The 16,867-nt window shown below is 36.6% G+C and overlaps 1 protein-coding gene across 2 annotated transcripts in view; it reads left to right on the forward strand.

Annotated features, from left to right (window-relative positions):
• Nucleotides 1-15,197, forward strand: part of LETM1 (leucine zipper and EF-hand containing transmembrane protein 1) — a 28,224-nt gene extending 13,027 nt beyond the window's left edge. Inside the window, exons 6-14 of one of the 2 annotated variants that reach the window (XM_085223621.1) lie at nucleotides 715-918; nucleotides 1,230-1,349; nucleotides 1,914-2,045; nucleotides 3,821-4,000; nucleotides 4,650-4,793; nucleotides 6,415-6,549; nucleotides 7,263-7,456; nucleotides 8,648-8,804; nucleotides 10,341-15,197. In XM_085223621.1, the coding sequence (XP_085079747.1) occupies nucleotides 715-918; nucleotides 1,230-1,349; nucleotides 1,914-2,045; nucleotides 3,821-4,000; nucleotides 4,650-4,793; nucleotides 6,415-6,549; nucleotides 7,263-7,456; nucleotides 8,648-8,804; nucleotides 10,341-10,490 (1,416 nt within the window). In that variant the 3' untranslated portion in view covers nucleotides 10,491-15,197. The remainder of the gene's footprint in view (nucleotides 1-714; nucleotides 919-1,229; nucleotides 1,350-1,913; nucleotides 2,046-3,820; nucleotides 4,001-4,649; nucleotides 4,794-6,414; nucleotides 6,550-7,262; nucleotides 7,457-8,647; nucleotides 8,805-10,340) is intronic. The other variant, XM_085223622.1, reaches the window with a different exon arrangement.
• The last annotated feature ends 1,670 nt before the right edge of the window (nucleotides 15,198-16,867 follow it).

Consider the following 16,867-nt stretch of genomic DNA (forward strand, 5'->3'; position numbering starts at 1 on the left):
TCCCTTGCAATGAACTGGGACACCTACAGCTCCATGGTGCTCAGAGCCCCGTGCAGCCTGACCTTGAGTGTCTCCAGGGATGGGGCGCCTATCACCTCTCTGGAAAGAAGAGTGATGATAGATGAATAAACCAATGTTATTCTATCTAATCTAAATCGCCCCTCTTTTAGTTCGAAGCAAATGCAGTTCTGGGGAGAGCTTAGGTAGGTGAAAATTAGTGTTTCATAGGGCACAAAGGTCACAAAAATTTTGCCATTTGAAATCACAGTGTGCTTCTTGGTATATCTTCAGAGAGAAGTAGTTTCAATGTGCTTTTGTGTTTACTAAGTACGGTGCCAGAAAGTGCACATGCCCATGTGACTCCTGTAGCTACTGTTTATCCTCTCAGATATTTTGAGTTATCTCAAGGCAGTGCCACTTCAGAGAGAGTACTCATTAGTGTACACATGCATCTAATTGTTGGTTTTTCTAGCCATGTATATTACACATTGCTGTTGGAAACTGTTAATATCACCAATACCATTCTTTTTCCTTTTATAGGAAGCAAGTACTTCTTGAAACAAAAATTCTGCCATGACTTCCTTTTGTCCCATTTCCTGTTAGCAAAACTGATGCAAAGTACCTGACAAGTGAAAACAGTTTTTACTGTTCAAAATAATGCTCAATTCTGAGACTTGTTTTGAAAAGCTTTTTGTATCTCTACTGTTCTTACAGATCAGGGAGACTGGTGAAAGACCCAGTAATGAGGAGATCCTGAGGTTCTCAAAACTATTTGAAGATGAGTTGACTCTGGACAATCTAACCAGGCCTCAGTTGGTGGCACTTTGTAAATTGCTGGAACTTCAGTCAATTGGGACAAATAACTTTCTTCGCTTCCAGCTGACAATGAGGTTGAGAAGTATAAAAGCAGATGACAAAGTGAGTCATTCTAGATATATACTTGTTAATACTGTTTATGTGTAAGAAGAGAAAAGTGTGTGTGTGTGTGTGTGTGTGTGTACATAGTTTTTCTAGGCATTTTCCTCCTTGTTTTGAGCTAACTTGCAACAAAAAGGCTTGGACAGCAGTGTAATGTTCGCTTCTGTCTTATGAATAGTGGAGGCTGCTTTGTGTTACCACAGCAGCCTCTAGTGGCTGTTGTAAAAATGCAGGCAGGCTTGTGAGTGTGCACTGGTGATTCTTCAGATTTGAGCAGTTACATATTGAAGTTTATTCTGTGTTTTGTGAAGATGATTGCTGAAGAAGGAGTTGACACCCTGACTGTTAAAGAACTGCAGGCAGCGTGTCGTGCACGAGGAATGAGAGCCCTTGGTGTGACAGAAGAGCGTCTCAAGGAACAGCTTAAGCAGGTATGTTTTTGCAAGACTGTATACACAGACTTAATTGCTAACTATGATTTTTTTTTGTTATCATTCTGACAAAACCATTTTAATTCTCCTCTCATTAAAGACTTGGCTAAAATAGTCTTCTTAATAAGCTTTTGTCATGTGTTCCCTGTAAGTACATAATAGTGGTACACTTCTGATTTTTAGCTGGGTCGTGATGTTTTCATGATGTTTAAACATTCAAAATATGTTTTCACTTATGCCTCTTTGTCTTGTGAATTATTGCTATTAATCTATGAAGTGTGTTTCTCCTGGTAAATTTCGGAGGAAAGAAATCTTATCTTTTGGTTACCTGATTCAGAAGAAGATGCATATGAAAAAACATATTCTTCTCTTCTTCAGATACTTTCTCAATGAAATCCCTGTATTTCTTTACTGTTACAGCCTATAGTTCCTGTATTAGGATATTTATCAATAACTAGAGGTTAAAAAAAAATGTTTGCACTTTTTTTATATGATGTGTTGATTTATGAGAAGAGAAAGACTTCAAAATGCTGAAGGCTTTTGTTTTATGTATTTCATTTGTAGTGGCTAGATCTGCATTTGAACCAGGAAATCCCTACTTCATTGCTCATTTTATCCAGGGCCATGTATCTTCCAGACACGCTTTCTCCAGCTGATCAGCTCAAAACAACACTTCAGACACTACCAGAGAGTGTTGTAAGTGTGATTTATACTATCTGTAACTAACTTGCAGTACAGTCACTGAAAATCTGTTTAGAACAGTAGATGTTCTTGGTCTCTTTCCTTTCCTTGAAAAGCTTAAAAAAAAAAAAAAAAAAAAAGAGAAAAAAGGAGAGGTGGAGGAGGGAGAGGTTTACATGGATGATGTTAAAACATAGAAATGGGCTGTGGATGGGTTTGATAAGGCAAATGAAAGGCAGCATTTTGTTGCACAAGGGGAGAGAGTAGTAGTGTAGGAAAGTACAGCATGCACTTATACCTAGTTATGCTGTAGGCAATACAAAGGTGCTGAGGTGAAGTGTTTGTAGGCTCTGTACTGCTATGTTAGTTAGGGTTAATAAGAGATGGATGTGAAGTTTTAATTACTATATGGATTTTTTTTTTTTATTCTGAATATTGGTGGTTGTTCTAGATGAATTCAGTCTCACATAGGGATGGGATTTCTCAGGCCATATTTAAGAATGAAGGGTGAAAGTGATTGCAATTTTCTGCTTCATGAAGAACAGAGGTGGAAATGTTCATAAGTGAGATTCTGTTATGGTTGAAATACTGCATTAACTTGGAAGTTTGTAAGGTTTTATTGTTATGTCAAAAAAATGAGAATTCAACATTTCCTTTTTAGGCTTTTTAGGGCAATACTTTCTTAAAATTTTTTTGAAAGTTAAGTATGAGACATGGCAGACTGGGATATCTCTCTTGACTTTACTAGTTTCCTTTTGGCACTAGAAACTATCATGGTTTGCTCAGTTGCTTATATGAATCTGGCTTTGTCTAAAAATAGCGTGTGGATAGAATTACCTTATCTTCTTTGCAAGACTTGCATTTTTGTTTCACCATGTGTTCTTTTCTGAGTTATTTTTCCAGTGTTACTGTTCAGACTTTTGGTTTGTGGAAGAAAGAGGTCTACTGAAATAAATCACTTTCACTAGTGGGATTTGTTTTATTTTTTTAATGGGAGTTCTTTCTTTTCTATCATAATGGAAGGGAGTTATCACTTAAAAATAAACATTAAAATTAGTTCTGTTTCTTGTAATTCAGAAACAGAACGTTTTATGGGGTTTTCAAATATGTGGTCCTCCAATAAGTATAGTAAACTAAAGAACTGTTTTTCTTCGTTTACCTTATGAAAACCGTATTCAGTGTTAAACTCAGCTAGTAATTGAAAATGGGTGCACAACTGTTTACTTTTTGATCTCTTCAAGACTGATTTTTTTCTCTGATAGAGTTCTCAGAATGTTTCAGTCTCTGAGTGAACATACTGAACTTTCATTTATGCAATTCCTATTCTACTGTATAACGTACTACTAAGAATTCTGTGCATCTCTGTGCATTTAACATACTAATTTAGTTCCTCAACATAGAGGCCATAAACCAAACTTACATAGCATGTAGACAGAATTAGAAACTGCAAATTAGAAATGGCAAAAATGAAACTTGTAGTACAGACAAGTTCAAGAAATGCATTTAATTCAGTGTTTTATGATGAGTATGTCAATGTTGTGTAGAGAGAGACTATTTGAAAAAAAATATATTGGTGCTCTTGAGAGAATGAAGAACAGATCCCATTTTCAGAATAGAAAATTCTTATTTTCAAAGAGAATTTTTTTTCTGAAAAATGGAAAAAATAAGAACTTTTTGCAATTTCAACTGTATTCATTAGCATTCCTATACTACCTGTCTCAATGATATTTGAATTTTTTTGCATATATCAACACACAGAGACTTTTGTATACTTCTTGCATTACCTTTAGGCCAAAGAAGCTCAAGTCAAAGTGGCAGAAGTTGAAGGTGAAAAAGTAGATAACAAAGCACGACTGGAGGCAACGCTTCAGGAAGAAGAAGCCATCAGAAAAGAGAATGAGGAAAAAGAGATGGAAAGAATATCTGAAGCTGCAGAGAAAGCCAAAGAAACTCTTCAGGTTGCAGCTGTGGTAAGTTCTGTTCTCAGCTACTGAGAAATAAATGTAAGTGGTGTAAAATTAGCATGTTTTGAGTGATTGTCTCTGTTTTGAGTGTTGTCTGCAAGAAACCAGACTTTAAATCCACTTATGGAAAACGTGGAAAAATATTAAAACAAAATGCAGCATAGGAGGGTTCAGTGTGAAACCCCAAATGCTACCTGTCTTATGTATCTGTGATTCTTCTTAATCAGAGTGATAAGAGGAAACCTTCAACTCTCAAGAGAGTAAGAGGCTTGTGTTTGCTTTGTTTTTTAACTTTTTGGGCTGGTTTTCTCATTGTATTTTTCCTTAGTGTAAATTATGATTGTTCTTACTTTTTGGCTTTTTTTTTTTTTTTTTTTTCATTAGGTAGTATCATTGGTATAATGCTTGAGCATAAAAGCTGCTGGCCTGGCTTATTGCATGCCTTAAGCCTTATGTGCTCACAGGCATGGTCCATTAAGTGCAGTTGGGCATTTTAGTATGAAACCACTCAATATGTTGAAAGTTTTTAGTGTTATAAAAATGTCTGCATCTCCTTTGGCAATTACTTGTATTTTAGGAAACCATTCTTTGCTGGTGCTAATAAAGATAATGCTATCTTTGTTTTAATTGAACTTTTTGGGTCTGTCAAATTTAGAAAGAAGTGGAATCAGCAGTAGATCTTGAACCAGCTGTTCTGCAAGTTAAAGAAAGTCAGGTGGCTATGGGCAGCAAACAAGAGCTGGCGAAAGCAGATATGGAAACATTGAAAGATACAGCACCCATTCTGGAAGGCATTAAGGTAATGTGACTGCAAATTGTTAATCACTAGTGTAACAACTGAAACTGGCTCATAAAAAATTCAGTATCTCCTTTGTCTCTATTACTGAAACTAATATGCTTATTTTGTGGGGGCATTTGTACTGGCTGTAACCATGATGGGTCTATGGATGTTTGTACTTAACATGAGGAAGGTGTGGACATGAGTAGGTAAAGGTGAGTGGCTTTTTTCCTTTTGAAGGGTACAGATAGGACTAAAGCATTCAGTAAGGAACTAGACTTTCCAAAGTTTGAACTAGTCTGTGCTAGGTCTTGATTGACTTCTCTTAAACAGATGTGTGTACTTGTATGTACACTATAAAAATGTTTTTAGTGTACTTTCCTGCCATTTCTTTAATATGTTGTTCAACGTGTTTCAGCTGTACCATTACAGAGGTCATTAATTAAAAAGTGTTAAACAGTGTACCTCAATATTTTACAGGATACATCAATATTGTACTGTCTTCTGTTTTTCCTGGGCAGCGTCATTATCTGTTATTAGCATAACATTATTTGATTAATAAGCAGGTTCTAATGGTAGCAGCATCTGAGGAGTACCGAAAGATTGTTCGAGGTTGAATAATTAAGGGAACTAAACATTTTGCTTCAGACTATTTTTTCACATTAGTATGCCATGTTGTCTGTTACAAGGGGGGAGGGAGTGAATATTAAACAACTGATTTCTTGAAATTGTTTAATTTTATTTGTGGCAGAGGAATTTTTCAAACAGCTACTTTCTGATAGTCGAGGTGTTTTTTGGGGGTGAGGGTTTTTGTTGTTTTGCACTTAAAATCAGAAGCGAGGTTGATGTCTGTATAGGTAGCAGTATAGTGAAACTGAGCTGTTGAAGGGCCTGTAAGTAGTCTGTGAAGTTCTGTGTTAGTTTCTTGGAAGTATATCATCATTCTATTTGTTTATTGCATCCTTGTTTACATGTGTCTTTCTGTACTGTGCTTATACGTCTTTTCAGAGCTTTTTCCTTCAGAACAAAAGCTGGTATCTGGGTAGGATTTATGTAATACACTAGCTGGATCTGCTGTCATGGGATTTTAGCATTTTTAATGAATCATTCTTGAAATTGTATTTTTGATGTATTCTGTTGGGGATTCAATTTTTTTCTCAACATTTCAATATAGACTTTGCAAACTTTGAATGTTCATCCATATTATTAGAAAAGATATTGAAGATTTTGTTTCAGCTCAACATCCTGAACTTTGCTCCGCAAAATCTTGTGTGATGAGTATTTCCTGTATGTGATGCCTGAGTCATTTCTCAGTTATTCAGGTTTTCCATTCAGTAGAGAAGGAGGTAAAACATTTCTTTTTTTAATGAGACAACAATGTACAGGATTTCAAATAGCCAAAACCCTTGTAATGAATCATAGTACCTGAACTTGATACTAACATGCTTAAACAGTACTATGGCAAGCTAATTCTCAGTATTTATGATTTCTGTGTGAAGTTCACAATGCCAGTCTATACTGTGTTGGCTCTGAACATGGACGAAGAATCTGAAGTGTGTCCTTTCTATCTAGTGAATTTATTTTATTTTATTAGGGAAATCACACATGTCTCTCACTAATTTATGTATATTTTCTGTTACAGGGTGAGGAAATAACTAAGGAGGAGATTGACATGCTGAGTGATGCTTGTAGCAAGCTGCAGGAACAGAAGAAATCGCTAACAAAGGAAAAGGAGGAGCTTGAGGAATTGAAGGGTGATATCCAGGAATATAACGAGGTGAGATTTCTTAAAAAATGGTAATAATAATACCATTTTTAATACCAAAACAAGAAAATCTGTTCTTGTTCAGATTTAGAATAAATGAGCTACGTAGTTAAAGATTATCCTACTTGGATGTCTGTTAGCTTGTATTTGTTAGCTGAGTCTTATACTGCTTTAGAGGACAGTGCAGAGTTTTAGGCTTTAAACACGTTAAACAAGTAGTTAAAATCATTGGAGTAGTTCCTGTTCCTACTCTTATTCACAGTGTGACCAGAATAACAGGTGCTGAACATGCTGCAGTTCTTTCTTATCAAACATAATGTCAGTATTTTAGATGCCTTAAGTTAATTGGGATTGTATTCAATCTCTTGAAGGTTGTGTCTGGGTGCTGGAATGGGCTGCCCAGGAAGGTGGTAAAGAACATTCAGACGTGTCGAGGGACATGGTTTAGTGAGAACTATTGGTGATCAGTGGATGGTTGGACTGGATGATCTTGTAGGGTTTTTCCAATCCTTGGTGATTCTATGACTGTGGCAAATACCAGTTAAAGAATTTATGAAAATGGCTACAGTGTTAAGAGTTGGTTCTGATTTCACTTTGGCTTTGTATATCATCATTTAGATTTCGTTTACAAGGGGCACCTGTCTTGAAATACTTATCTCTTAGACTGCAGTGTCATTGAGAACTCAGACCTGCAAAAAGTTTTTCTTCCTGACCATTTCTTCTAGGACTTGCAAGAAATAAAGGAGCTTTCTAAAGCTGGCCAGGAAGAAGTAGTGGAAGAATCAAAGGCGAGCAAGCGACTGACCAAAAGAGTGAACAGGATGATTGGTCAGATAGACAAAATTATTAATGAGTTAGAGACGAATCAAAGGACAGTGGATGTAAAGCTTGATAGAGGTGATAGTCCTCCTGCTGCTGGGTAAGTGACTTGAGAGCACTGAATGTTCTTTCTGAAATATGTCAAATATGGTTGAAATAAGGGTGGAAAGGCAACAGGTATAAATTCCTTAGATGCTAGCCTGATTGTATATGTTTGACACCCCGATTTTCAGAACCCCATCTTTTTCATGCATGTAGGCCTAATGATGATGCAGGTGAAATCACGCCTTCAGTAATGCTACTCAGGCAGTGAGTGTGCCTTGTGTCATTAATTTAAACAGTATGCAACAGTTTTGAGCATATTTTTGTTTGTTCTGCTTCAGTAGTGAACGTATTGGGGGGTGGGGGGGGAAATGGCAATAAAATCCATTTTGTCAGGTGTAAGGAGGTAACTCTTTGAAGAGAAATGTTAGGACATTTAAAGGAAATAGAAATAGTTTTACATGGCTCCTTTCTGAAGACTTAATTACAATAAGAAACTTAAATGAAATGTAACAATTTTCATTTCAGATGTAACTTATGAAGACCTGTAGAAGTGTTGATGTTACGGGAGGGTCTTTCAAGCAATCATGTGTTTCACAGTCATATGTTACTTGTTATGAGTACTGAGATGCAGATAAACTGTGACAGAATTTTTCAATCTGTGTTTGTAAATGCAGTATTCATCTAGTTCATTTGCTTCTCAGCTTCCAAAAAACATAACCCAAACAAAAATAAAGATTTTGTTTCAGTTCCATCCAGACTGTTTTCTTCCAGTCCCCAGGGGAAGCAGTCATTCGTTTCAGATTTTGTATAAGATTGAGGAGGCCATGTGAAAGGTGCTACAGGGAGTTGTTAATCAAAACCATCTTAATTTGTAAATTAAAAATAAAATATAGCAACTGTTTGCCCTAGATGTCATTGTACTTAATGTAATGAATGTCTTTGGGAGAAAAACTCAATCTGTAGTAGTTCTGGGCAACCTGATCTTAGTGAGTGGCAACGCTGCCCGTGGCTGGAGTTTGGAGCTAGGTGATCTTCAAGGGTGATCTTCCAGCCCAAGCCATTCAATGATTTTTTGTAAGTGAAAATGATTAACTTAAGCAATGTTTAATTGTAAATGCTTTTTTGCATTCTGTTCAGGATTATAAATGATTATTTATTATTTTACAAGTTACCTGCAACATAGTGACTTTCAATGCTTGTCTTTTGTGACTTTAACTCCTTTGGAGTAACTGTTTGCCATATACAGATTGTGCTTCCTCTTTAGGGAGAATCTCATCAGTATTGCTGAGCTAATTAATGCAATGAAACAAATCCAGAAGATTCCAGAGGAGAAACTAACGAGGATTGCAGAGGCACTAGATGAAAACAAAGATGGCAAAATTGATATAGATAACGTTGTTAAGGTAAGTCTGTGGAGTATTTGAAGAAAATAAACTTAGGAATTCTTCAAATGTTGTGCCTATGACAGTCCTGACTTAAATTCATATTAATGTTTTTTGCAAGAATTGCAAAAGAACTTGATGCTGTCTATTTACAGTACACTTCCAGAAACTTCAGTGGCATCAAGGAGAGATTCTTGTCATCTTTAGAATTTGTGTGGCTGTTTCAGAGGGGGATGATGATTCTTATCCTATGTCTGTTACCTCCATTACCTTTAAAGCTGTAGGTTTTACTTGCATGTGTAAAGGTGTGTGTGTGTGTGTGTGTGTGTGTGTGTGAAAAACATTATATAAAAAAAAATGTTTGTGTATATATATTGTATATATTTACACGTTGTGTAGGGTAATTTCGTTATGCTACTTACAAATGGAAGGGAGGATGGAAAGAAGTTTTGAAAGAGCTACTTTATGTATTAGACTTCAGTAATACCACAGATGTATACCTTAAATATTTGATTATGACTTATTTCCTATGGTTGAAAGACATCAGACCATCGTTTTGCTCTTTAGATTCATTGTAAATGACTGAAGTCAGATTATGTATGTTTTACAGTTACCAGCTGATACTTCTACTGCTAGATAATTTGGCTGTTATGTCCATTTCTGCTCCTTTTGAAGTAATGTCTTAATGCTTTTGAGAGGCATTTTATACTTGGTGACTATTGAATTCCTTATCTGAAAGTAGAGTATCACATACCTCTTCTTAACCTTTTTTTCTTTTTCATCCTTTTTTCTCATTTTGCAGTTTTCTCAGGTTGTCTCCTGTGTTCTCCTTTTGTTTTCTTGTTTCTTTTCTATTTTAGAGATGTCTTGAAACTTATTTCCTCGCAAGTAACTTTCCTACTCGATACAGAATGGCCAGCTAAAAAATATAGTAATCAAGTTTTTAAAACTCTTTTCCCGTACTGAAGTTGTCCAGTGATGATGGCCTCCACTGTTGGTCTGAACAACTGTTACATTGAGTTACATTTAACAATACAGGAAAAATGAACTTCCTGAGTTATACTAATGAGCAATTTTGAGAACATGAGCTATGTCAAGAACTATTTTGTACAAGAAATTTTATAAAGGAATTTGGAAACTCCTGCTAACTCCTTTTTTTCATTTGGCTTTCCAAAAGACCCACTTCATTTTTTGTAAATGTCTGCCTTTTTTAGTTGGCCTCCTCAATAAAGTGAAGCATATGAAATAAATTCTATCTAAGTAAAATATATTAGATTTCAAAAATATTAGATACTGAAATGAAACTTTCTGTTGAAAGTGATATAATAAAGGGACATGTCTTGCTAATGTTCTAAAATATGGCTTTGTGTGCTAAAGCTTCTGAATATTCCAAGTATGAGGCATTGCTTGTGATTTGAAATTTATTTCATGTTGGCAAAAAAAACCCAACTCTTGAATGTGAGAGGAACTGGCTCCTTTTTTTCTTAACAGTTTAAGATATGAAAATGTCTTATGTTATAAAAATGTTATTCTGAATTTCATTCACTCTTTGTGTAGGTAGTGGAATTGATAGACAAAGAAGATGTTGATATTGGCACCAGCCAGGTTGCTGAAATTATGGCACTGCTTCAAAAAGAAGAAAAACTGGAAGAAAAGGAGAAGGCAAAGGAAAAGCACGATAAAGAAGCTGCAGAAGTAAAGAATTAAGCTTCAGAATCTGAAGCAAAGCCCAACTGTAACCAAAACTGTATATCTTCGTGTCTAATGGCTACATATTACTGGAGCTTTTGTGATTATGGAAAGTGTTTTGAGCTGATACTAGTAATAAATTATAGATACGTTTTCTGACATATGGAATGAAATTTCTGTTCATCAAAGAAGTGATTTATTGTCATTCCATACAGATGAAAACAAAATATGCTGCTTCAGCAGTGTTCCTGCCCACAAAATCATGTTGTATTTGCACTCATTGTTGTGGTACAGTGATCCAAAAATGTTTCTAATTTATTTACTTCCATCATTACATGGGGCCCAACCTTGCTCTGCTTCTACCTTCTAGCTTTTGCAGAATTTAATACAAATTTTCCCTTCTGTCACAACATCACTTTTTTTTTTTTTGGTAATCTGTTAGTGCAGATTCTGTGGCTTCAGTAGTAGCTCTTCAGGTTGAGCTTTATTTAAGCTGAATATCACCAAACCGTTGCCTCACTGACAGAGAATGTGACATTCTAATCACTTATACATTTGTTTTCTTTTCTTTTGAAGGGAAAATAGGATTAATTTTTTCCCTAGAACTGAAACTTCCCATGAAGTTTGCTTCTTACGGGTGCCTTAAATTAAGACCAGGGAGTAGAACATCTCACTTCTACTCGGAGTTCCATGAATTACTAAAGCATTGGAATCACAGGAGCCTTTCAAACAGTTTCAGATAATGTGTTTGTCTAAATAGCAAAATGAAATTAATTGTAAGGGGAAAATGTCAGTTGTGATCTCGTCACATATTTTTTTTTTAAAATGCTGTTATGGAGACATGTTTGTTGTTATTCATATGGCAATTACTTACACCATAACTAGTTCTTACCTCTCAGTTGTCATCTCAGGTGTAACATCTCTAACCAAGTACGTTCAGAGTACTTAAATACTTTCATCTGACCGTGCAGTCAGTAAGTGATGTCTGAAATTGGCAGTGTTTTGATTACAACTTTGCTTTCTAATTGATTGATTGAGTCTTTTGACTCAGATCAAAGTTTACTCATTAATGTCTGTCCTTAGTAGTAATTTTTTTAAGATTTAAAACTAATATGCCACCTGTAGGATGTTCACAATTCCTTATAGCCTGAATTTCCCCGATTCTTACAGTTTGTGATAAAATACAAGAGGTATGACTTAACCCCACTGTTCTGATTTTTTTTTTTCTTTCGTTTTGCATCCAGTTAAATTACATGAACATTCTTGATTTTTATGTACACTATAGAGAACACATCTTATGATGGTGCTGTTCACAGCAATATTGAGGAGGGCAGTTTGTAATTAGTGCTTTTGATAGTAGTTGTGTATTTTCATAGAAAATATTGACTCCCAGGTGTATTTCAGCATAACTCTACATTTGGTATTTATCTAGTTTGGCTAAATTATTTGTAAAAATGCATTTGAAGTTGGTGGAACAAAAAACATTTGGACAGTCTCAGGGCCTTGTATAGTCATGGAATCATAGAATGGCTTGAGTTGGAAGGGACCTCAGAGACCATCCAGTTCCAACCTCCTGCCATGGACTGATTGTCCCCCACTGGCCAATACCCCATCCAACCTGGCCTTGAACTAAGTTTGTTTTGGATTTGGCCATAATTCCTTAATGGTATTGTAAAATCCAAAGTAGGAGACTTGGTATACAGTGACTCCCTGTACTGAAATGCCAAAACTTTGCTACAGTTCAGGAAGTCCATCTGCTGTGGCAATTTTAACAATACAATCACCAAGTCCCTGGAGCTGTTGCTCAGCAGCATATTTCAAATGACTGCAGGTAACAAAGTTTGCTCAAAGCCTAATGGATATTCTAAACACTGGGATGTTACTGTTGTGGCTCTAGCAGAAGCCAGATTTGACAGAAACTTTATCCAGTACTGTTTATCCACTTTGGACATAAGAATCCCTTTTCTTTAAAAGCAACATTTAGATACCTGTATTTGAAAAGACTGGATAACATATGACAAATGGCCATGCCAGAAGCTGAAAAATCCTTGCTCCCCGGGGATGCACAAAAAGCAGTAGGTTTGTGCCCTTGTACTGCTGATCCACCTGGGTCTGTTTGGACAAGGCAGTAGCAACTCCATCTGCTCCATGGGCACCATGGCCATCTTGGAGATAATGGACCATTGTATTTAGTTGTTTCCAAAATAGGATGTACAATAGTATGTATAATACAACTCTAGAGAGCAGAGTCAGTGTTTAAATATGTCTTAGATTAATATTCTGTACATTTTGGAAGGTTGCTTACAGTAAATGATGTGACTGATCTTCCTGAGAATTACTGTAACTATAGAATCATAGTTGGAAGGGACCTTTAAAGGCTGTCTTATCCAACTCCTCTACACTGATCAGAGACAGCTACAGCTTGACCAGGTGCTCAGAGCCCCGTCCAGCCTGATCTTGAGTGTCTCTGAGGATGGGGTATCCACCATCTCTTTGGGCAGCCTTTGCCAATGATTCACTACTCTTGTGGAGAAAAAAAAAAAAAAGCACCACGTTTTCTTCAATCTAGATCCCCCTTCATTTAGTTTGAAGCCATTTTCCTTTGTCTTGTCACAACAGACCCTACTGAAGAGTCTGTCCCCTTCTTACTGCCCTCATTTAGATAATGTAAGTGCTGCTATCAGATGTCCCTCGAGCCTCTCCAAGCTGAAGAGTCCCAGCTCGCTCAGTTGTCTCTTAGGGAGGTGTTCCATCCCTCTAAACATCGTTATTTTGTGTAGAATTGCTTTGACAAAGCTGGCATTTCAATCTGACACAAGCTTTTCAATTAATGTGCCCCTAAACAAACAAGTTATTCTCTTATAAAATGGGATTTACTTGGAGATTTTAACATGAAAGTTAGTTTTTGAATTTTGAAGATTGGATTTCACTAGGTGCAATTTTTGTAGCTGAAAATCCATGAAGAAAACTAATGTCACAGTACAATTTTAAAACTTCTAAATTCTCTAAGTTAACAGATGGGAATTAATAAACTTTGAAGTACACTAAATTTTCCATTTGCATATTTTCCATTGCCAAGCAGCATGTAACAATCTTACTTAACATTCCTGAAATGTCATCAAGTTATTCTAACTAGAATGGTCTGCTAGCTTTCATGCGGTAGCAAAAGCTGAAGAATGGTGTGGATTTGAATGCACACAAGTTTATACAGGGAAGTAGCAGAAGCAGCTGTTTTCAAAGCTTTACGGATTTAAGTTTCATGCAGCTTTAATTCACCAGACATTATGTTATCTGAATGTAGCGTTCAGGAGTTCAGGAGACATTGTTGCTTGTCATGTCTTGTGTTTGCCATTCACTTAAACTTTCTGTGGATTAAATAAGGAGGGAGCCATAAGTAGCCAATTCTTCTGTTACGATGAATGTACAGGTTAAAATAATTGCGGTATTATTGAACGTTTTTAGCTTTTGGACTGGTTTGAAGTTTGGCATACTGTGAAATTTTAATTGTTCACAGTATATCCATTTAAATGCATTGTCTTCAGAAACTAATGTCAGTTTTCCCGTTATCTAAAGATGTGATGTGCGCATCTACCATAGTGAGGCATTTTGCAGGAAATCTCTCTTCTCATGCTCTGATGTTGCAAGTAGGCAAACCCAATGATATCAAGACTTTTGCAAGCTTAAAAAGCTTAGGAAGCCCTTGGTGGCTGATGCTTACCTGGTTTTGAACCTTAACAAACAGCTCTGTACGCGTGAGTCAGGCAATGTGAGCAGGTTGGTGGCTTGTGGACTGGCTTCAGGTAACCTGCTTTGTCTTTTGTGTTGACCAAAAACCCAGAAGCCACAGTACTTTCAGAGAAAGGATGACTTCCAAGTGTACAGTAACTGGTCAGAACTTATTCCTGGATGAATATTTAGTCAGGAGATGTAAATATTTGTTTAAATAATTAAAAGATGTATGAGATTTGTGTGACGTTGTGACTTACATGGGCAAAGCCTGTAAGCTCAGAGTTGGGTTATCAGTAAAGCCATCGTCGGAGTTGTTTCGAGATTCATGTGGGGTCAAAGTTTGATTATAATCTATCCAAAGGGGAAAACTAAAAAATAATTAAAAAATAATATGGAAAGCTTAAAATAGCAGCAGGAGGGAAGTGAAGTATGACTTCTTCCCCATCAAAACAGGTTATAGGACCTATTTTATTGAAGTGTTTATTTCCAACTTATCACAAAAGATGTTTTTTACTGAGATTTGAGTAAGTCAGTCTGCAAGTTAAGTATCAGAAAACCAATTTAATAGGTGGTTTGTCAGCAGGACTGCATGCAGATTGAGAATGCTCTCTTGACAAGATGGTGTATTGCACTATAGGCTTTGTCTGGGGGAAGAAGCTGTACCTTTTATACAACTCCAAAATACTTCTTGAACTTTTTATCTGCATATCTTGCTAATCATTTGAACTTTAGCTTCTTCAGCATGTATTTAAATCCTTTCAAATTGTTTATATGAAATTATTGGGTATATTTAATTAAAAGAATGATCCAATATTCTGTTCTTTGTATGTATTCAAAAGTTTACTTTTGGGTTTAAGAATTTCAGCCCATGTTAAAAATTGTCTGCGCTCTGAGCATACTGGTCCTGTGTTTGCCATAATGCAATATATAATTTTTAAGTTAATTGGAGCTTGTGTCCTTTGTTTAGTTTTAATAAATGTATCATTTTGAAGCCTGCTCTGTCCATTACTTTTTTTTTTTCTGTTGCTTTTCATTCTTCAGTATTGACTATTGCTCACGTGAGATGGTCGGTGATGAGCTGAGTATTTTAACTAAAGTGTTTGGAATGGAAGAGGGCATGTAAGAGGTGGGATATATTTGTATGTTCCTCTGTAATCTTAATGTTCTTCACAGAGTTCACTTCAGCTTGTGGCAAATTTCTGAGCATATCTGACATCTGACAGCTGTTTGTGATTTATGGTTACCTCTTCCTGTAGCTTTGGCAGCGTGGGTGAGAAGGCAGATGGAGCCCAACTCAGCAAGGTGTTCCAGTGCACACGTGGTCCCTTGGAAACACAGGTGCTATCTCAGCCATAATTTGTATTGCAGTCTTTCTTGGAAAAGTTTCAGTGCTCGGCCCAGCTGTGCTCAGTGCTTAGAGAAGTGCAGAGCCGAGATGCTCCAGGCCCTGAAGATGGGGAGGTGCTGTTGCAGAAGCCTGTGCTGTAGGCAGTCTCCTGGCTTCTTTCAAACAAGATTTGGGAATATGCAAACATGTGGATCTACTTTCTAGTGTCAAAGCATTTCAGCAGATGGCTGAAACAACTTCCTATCTTGAGACCTACTGGATGGGTGAGGGTTGGTTGCAGATTTTTGCTTTTTCTGCTTAAAGCCAAATGTTATGTATCAAATGAATGGAAAAGGAGCAAGTTCTGCTACTTTTTAAGCTGTGCTTTAAAATTTCCTTTAATGATAGGCTTATTTAGGGTGAATGGGATTGTTGTACAGCTGCGTAGTAAAGCAGACAGTGGAGAAATTGTGGCTTTGAGCTTGTAAACTGAATCTGCATGTTGACAAGTTCACCTGATCATAGGTGGCCTGAGCCCCCTGGGCAGACTGCATCCGGTATGTAATCAGATACATTGGTTATATGAAAAAGTTTTAATTAAGTATCACTTCTGATAGATGATAATTATCTGTTCACCTACTCTAGGGAACTTGCTTTAGCAGGAGTTGTACTATGTGATCTCCAGAGGTCCTCTCCAACTCCCACAGTTCAGCGATTCTGTAATTACAGATGAAAAGTTATACGTTATGCACAAATACACAGAAAAGGAATTATAACTAACTTTGCTAATTAGAAGTAACAGAGATACTGCTTCACTGATAGAGGCCTCTCCTACATCAGACTGGTAATGGAGGGGTGCAGAAAAGTGGCAGGAAAAACTTTTGACTTCACGAAGTCAAGGTCTTAACATGTTAATATAGGACTTTATTGCACATTGTCTGGTGAAAAGTCATTTAATGTTGAATACAAATGCACAGTCAGATGGTTGCGTGGTTGTTTCAGTGACTCAAGGCTTAAGAAATGTGTGCTGAGTTAATGCCCTTCCTTCCAATAACACATTACGAGGCTCTTGTGTCACAGTTACATACAACGATTTTGCCTATGGCTGGGTAGTACCTGCTCCAGGGCAATATCTCCCTCTAAGGACCTGTTACAGTATTTCGTGCTAAGGTCTTCAAATACTGAACTAGAACAGTGGCAGCCTATGATACTAAATAGTCTCCCTGGCCAAGGATCCTTGCTTTTCTCATTGCTTGTATATTGAAAAGCGTTTCTGGTATTTTCCTGAATTATTTCTCAACTCTGATGTGAACAGGAGGATGTTTGTAGTATGTTTCTA

This window comes from Meleagris gallopavo, chromosome 4 (genome assembly GCF_905368555.1).
Source record: "Meleagris gallopavo chromosome 4, MGAL_WU_HG_1.1, whole genome shotgun sequence".
Classification (NCBI taxonomy): domain Eukaryota; kingdom Metazoa; phylum Chordata; class Aves; order Galliformes; family Phasianidae; genus Meleagris; species Meleagris gallopavo.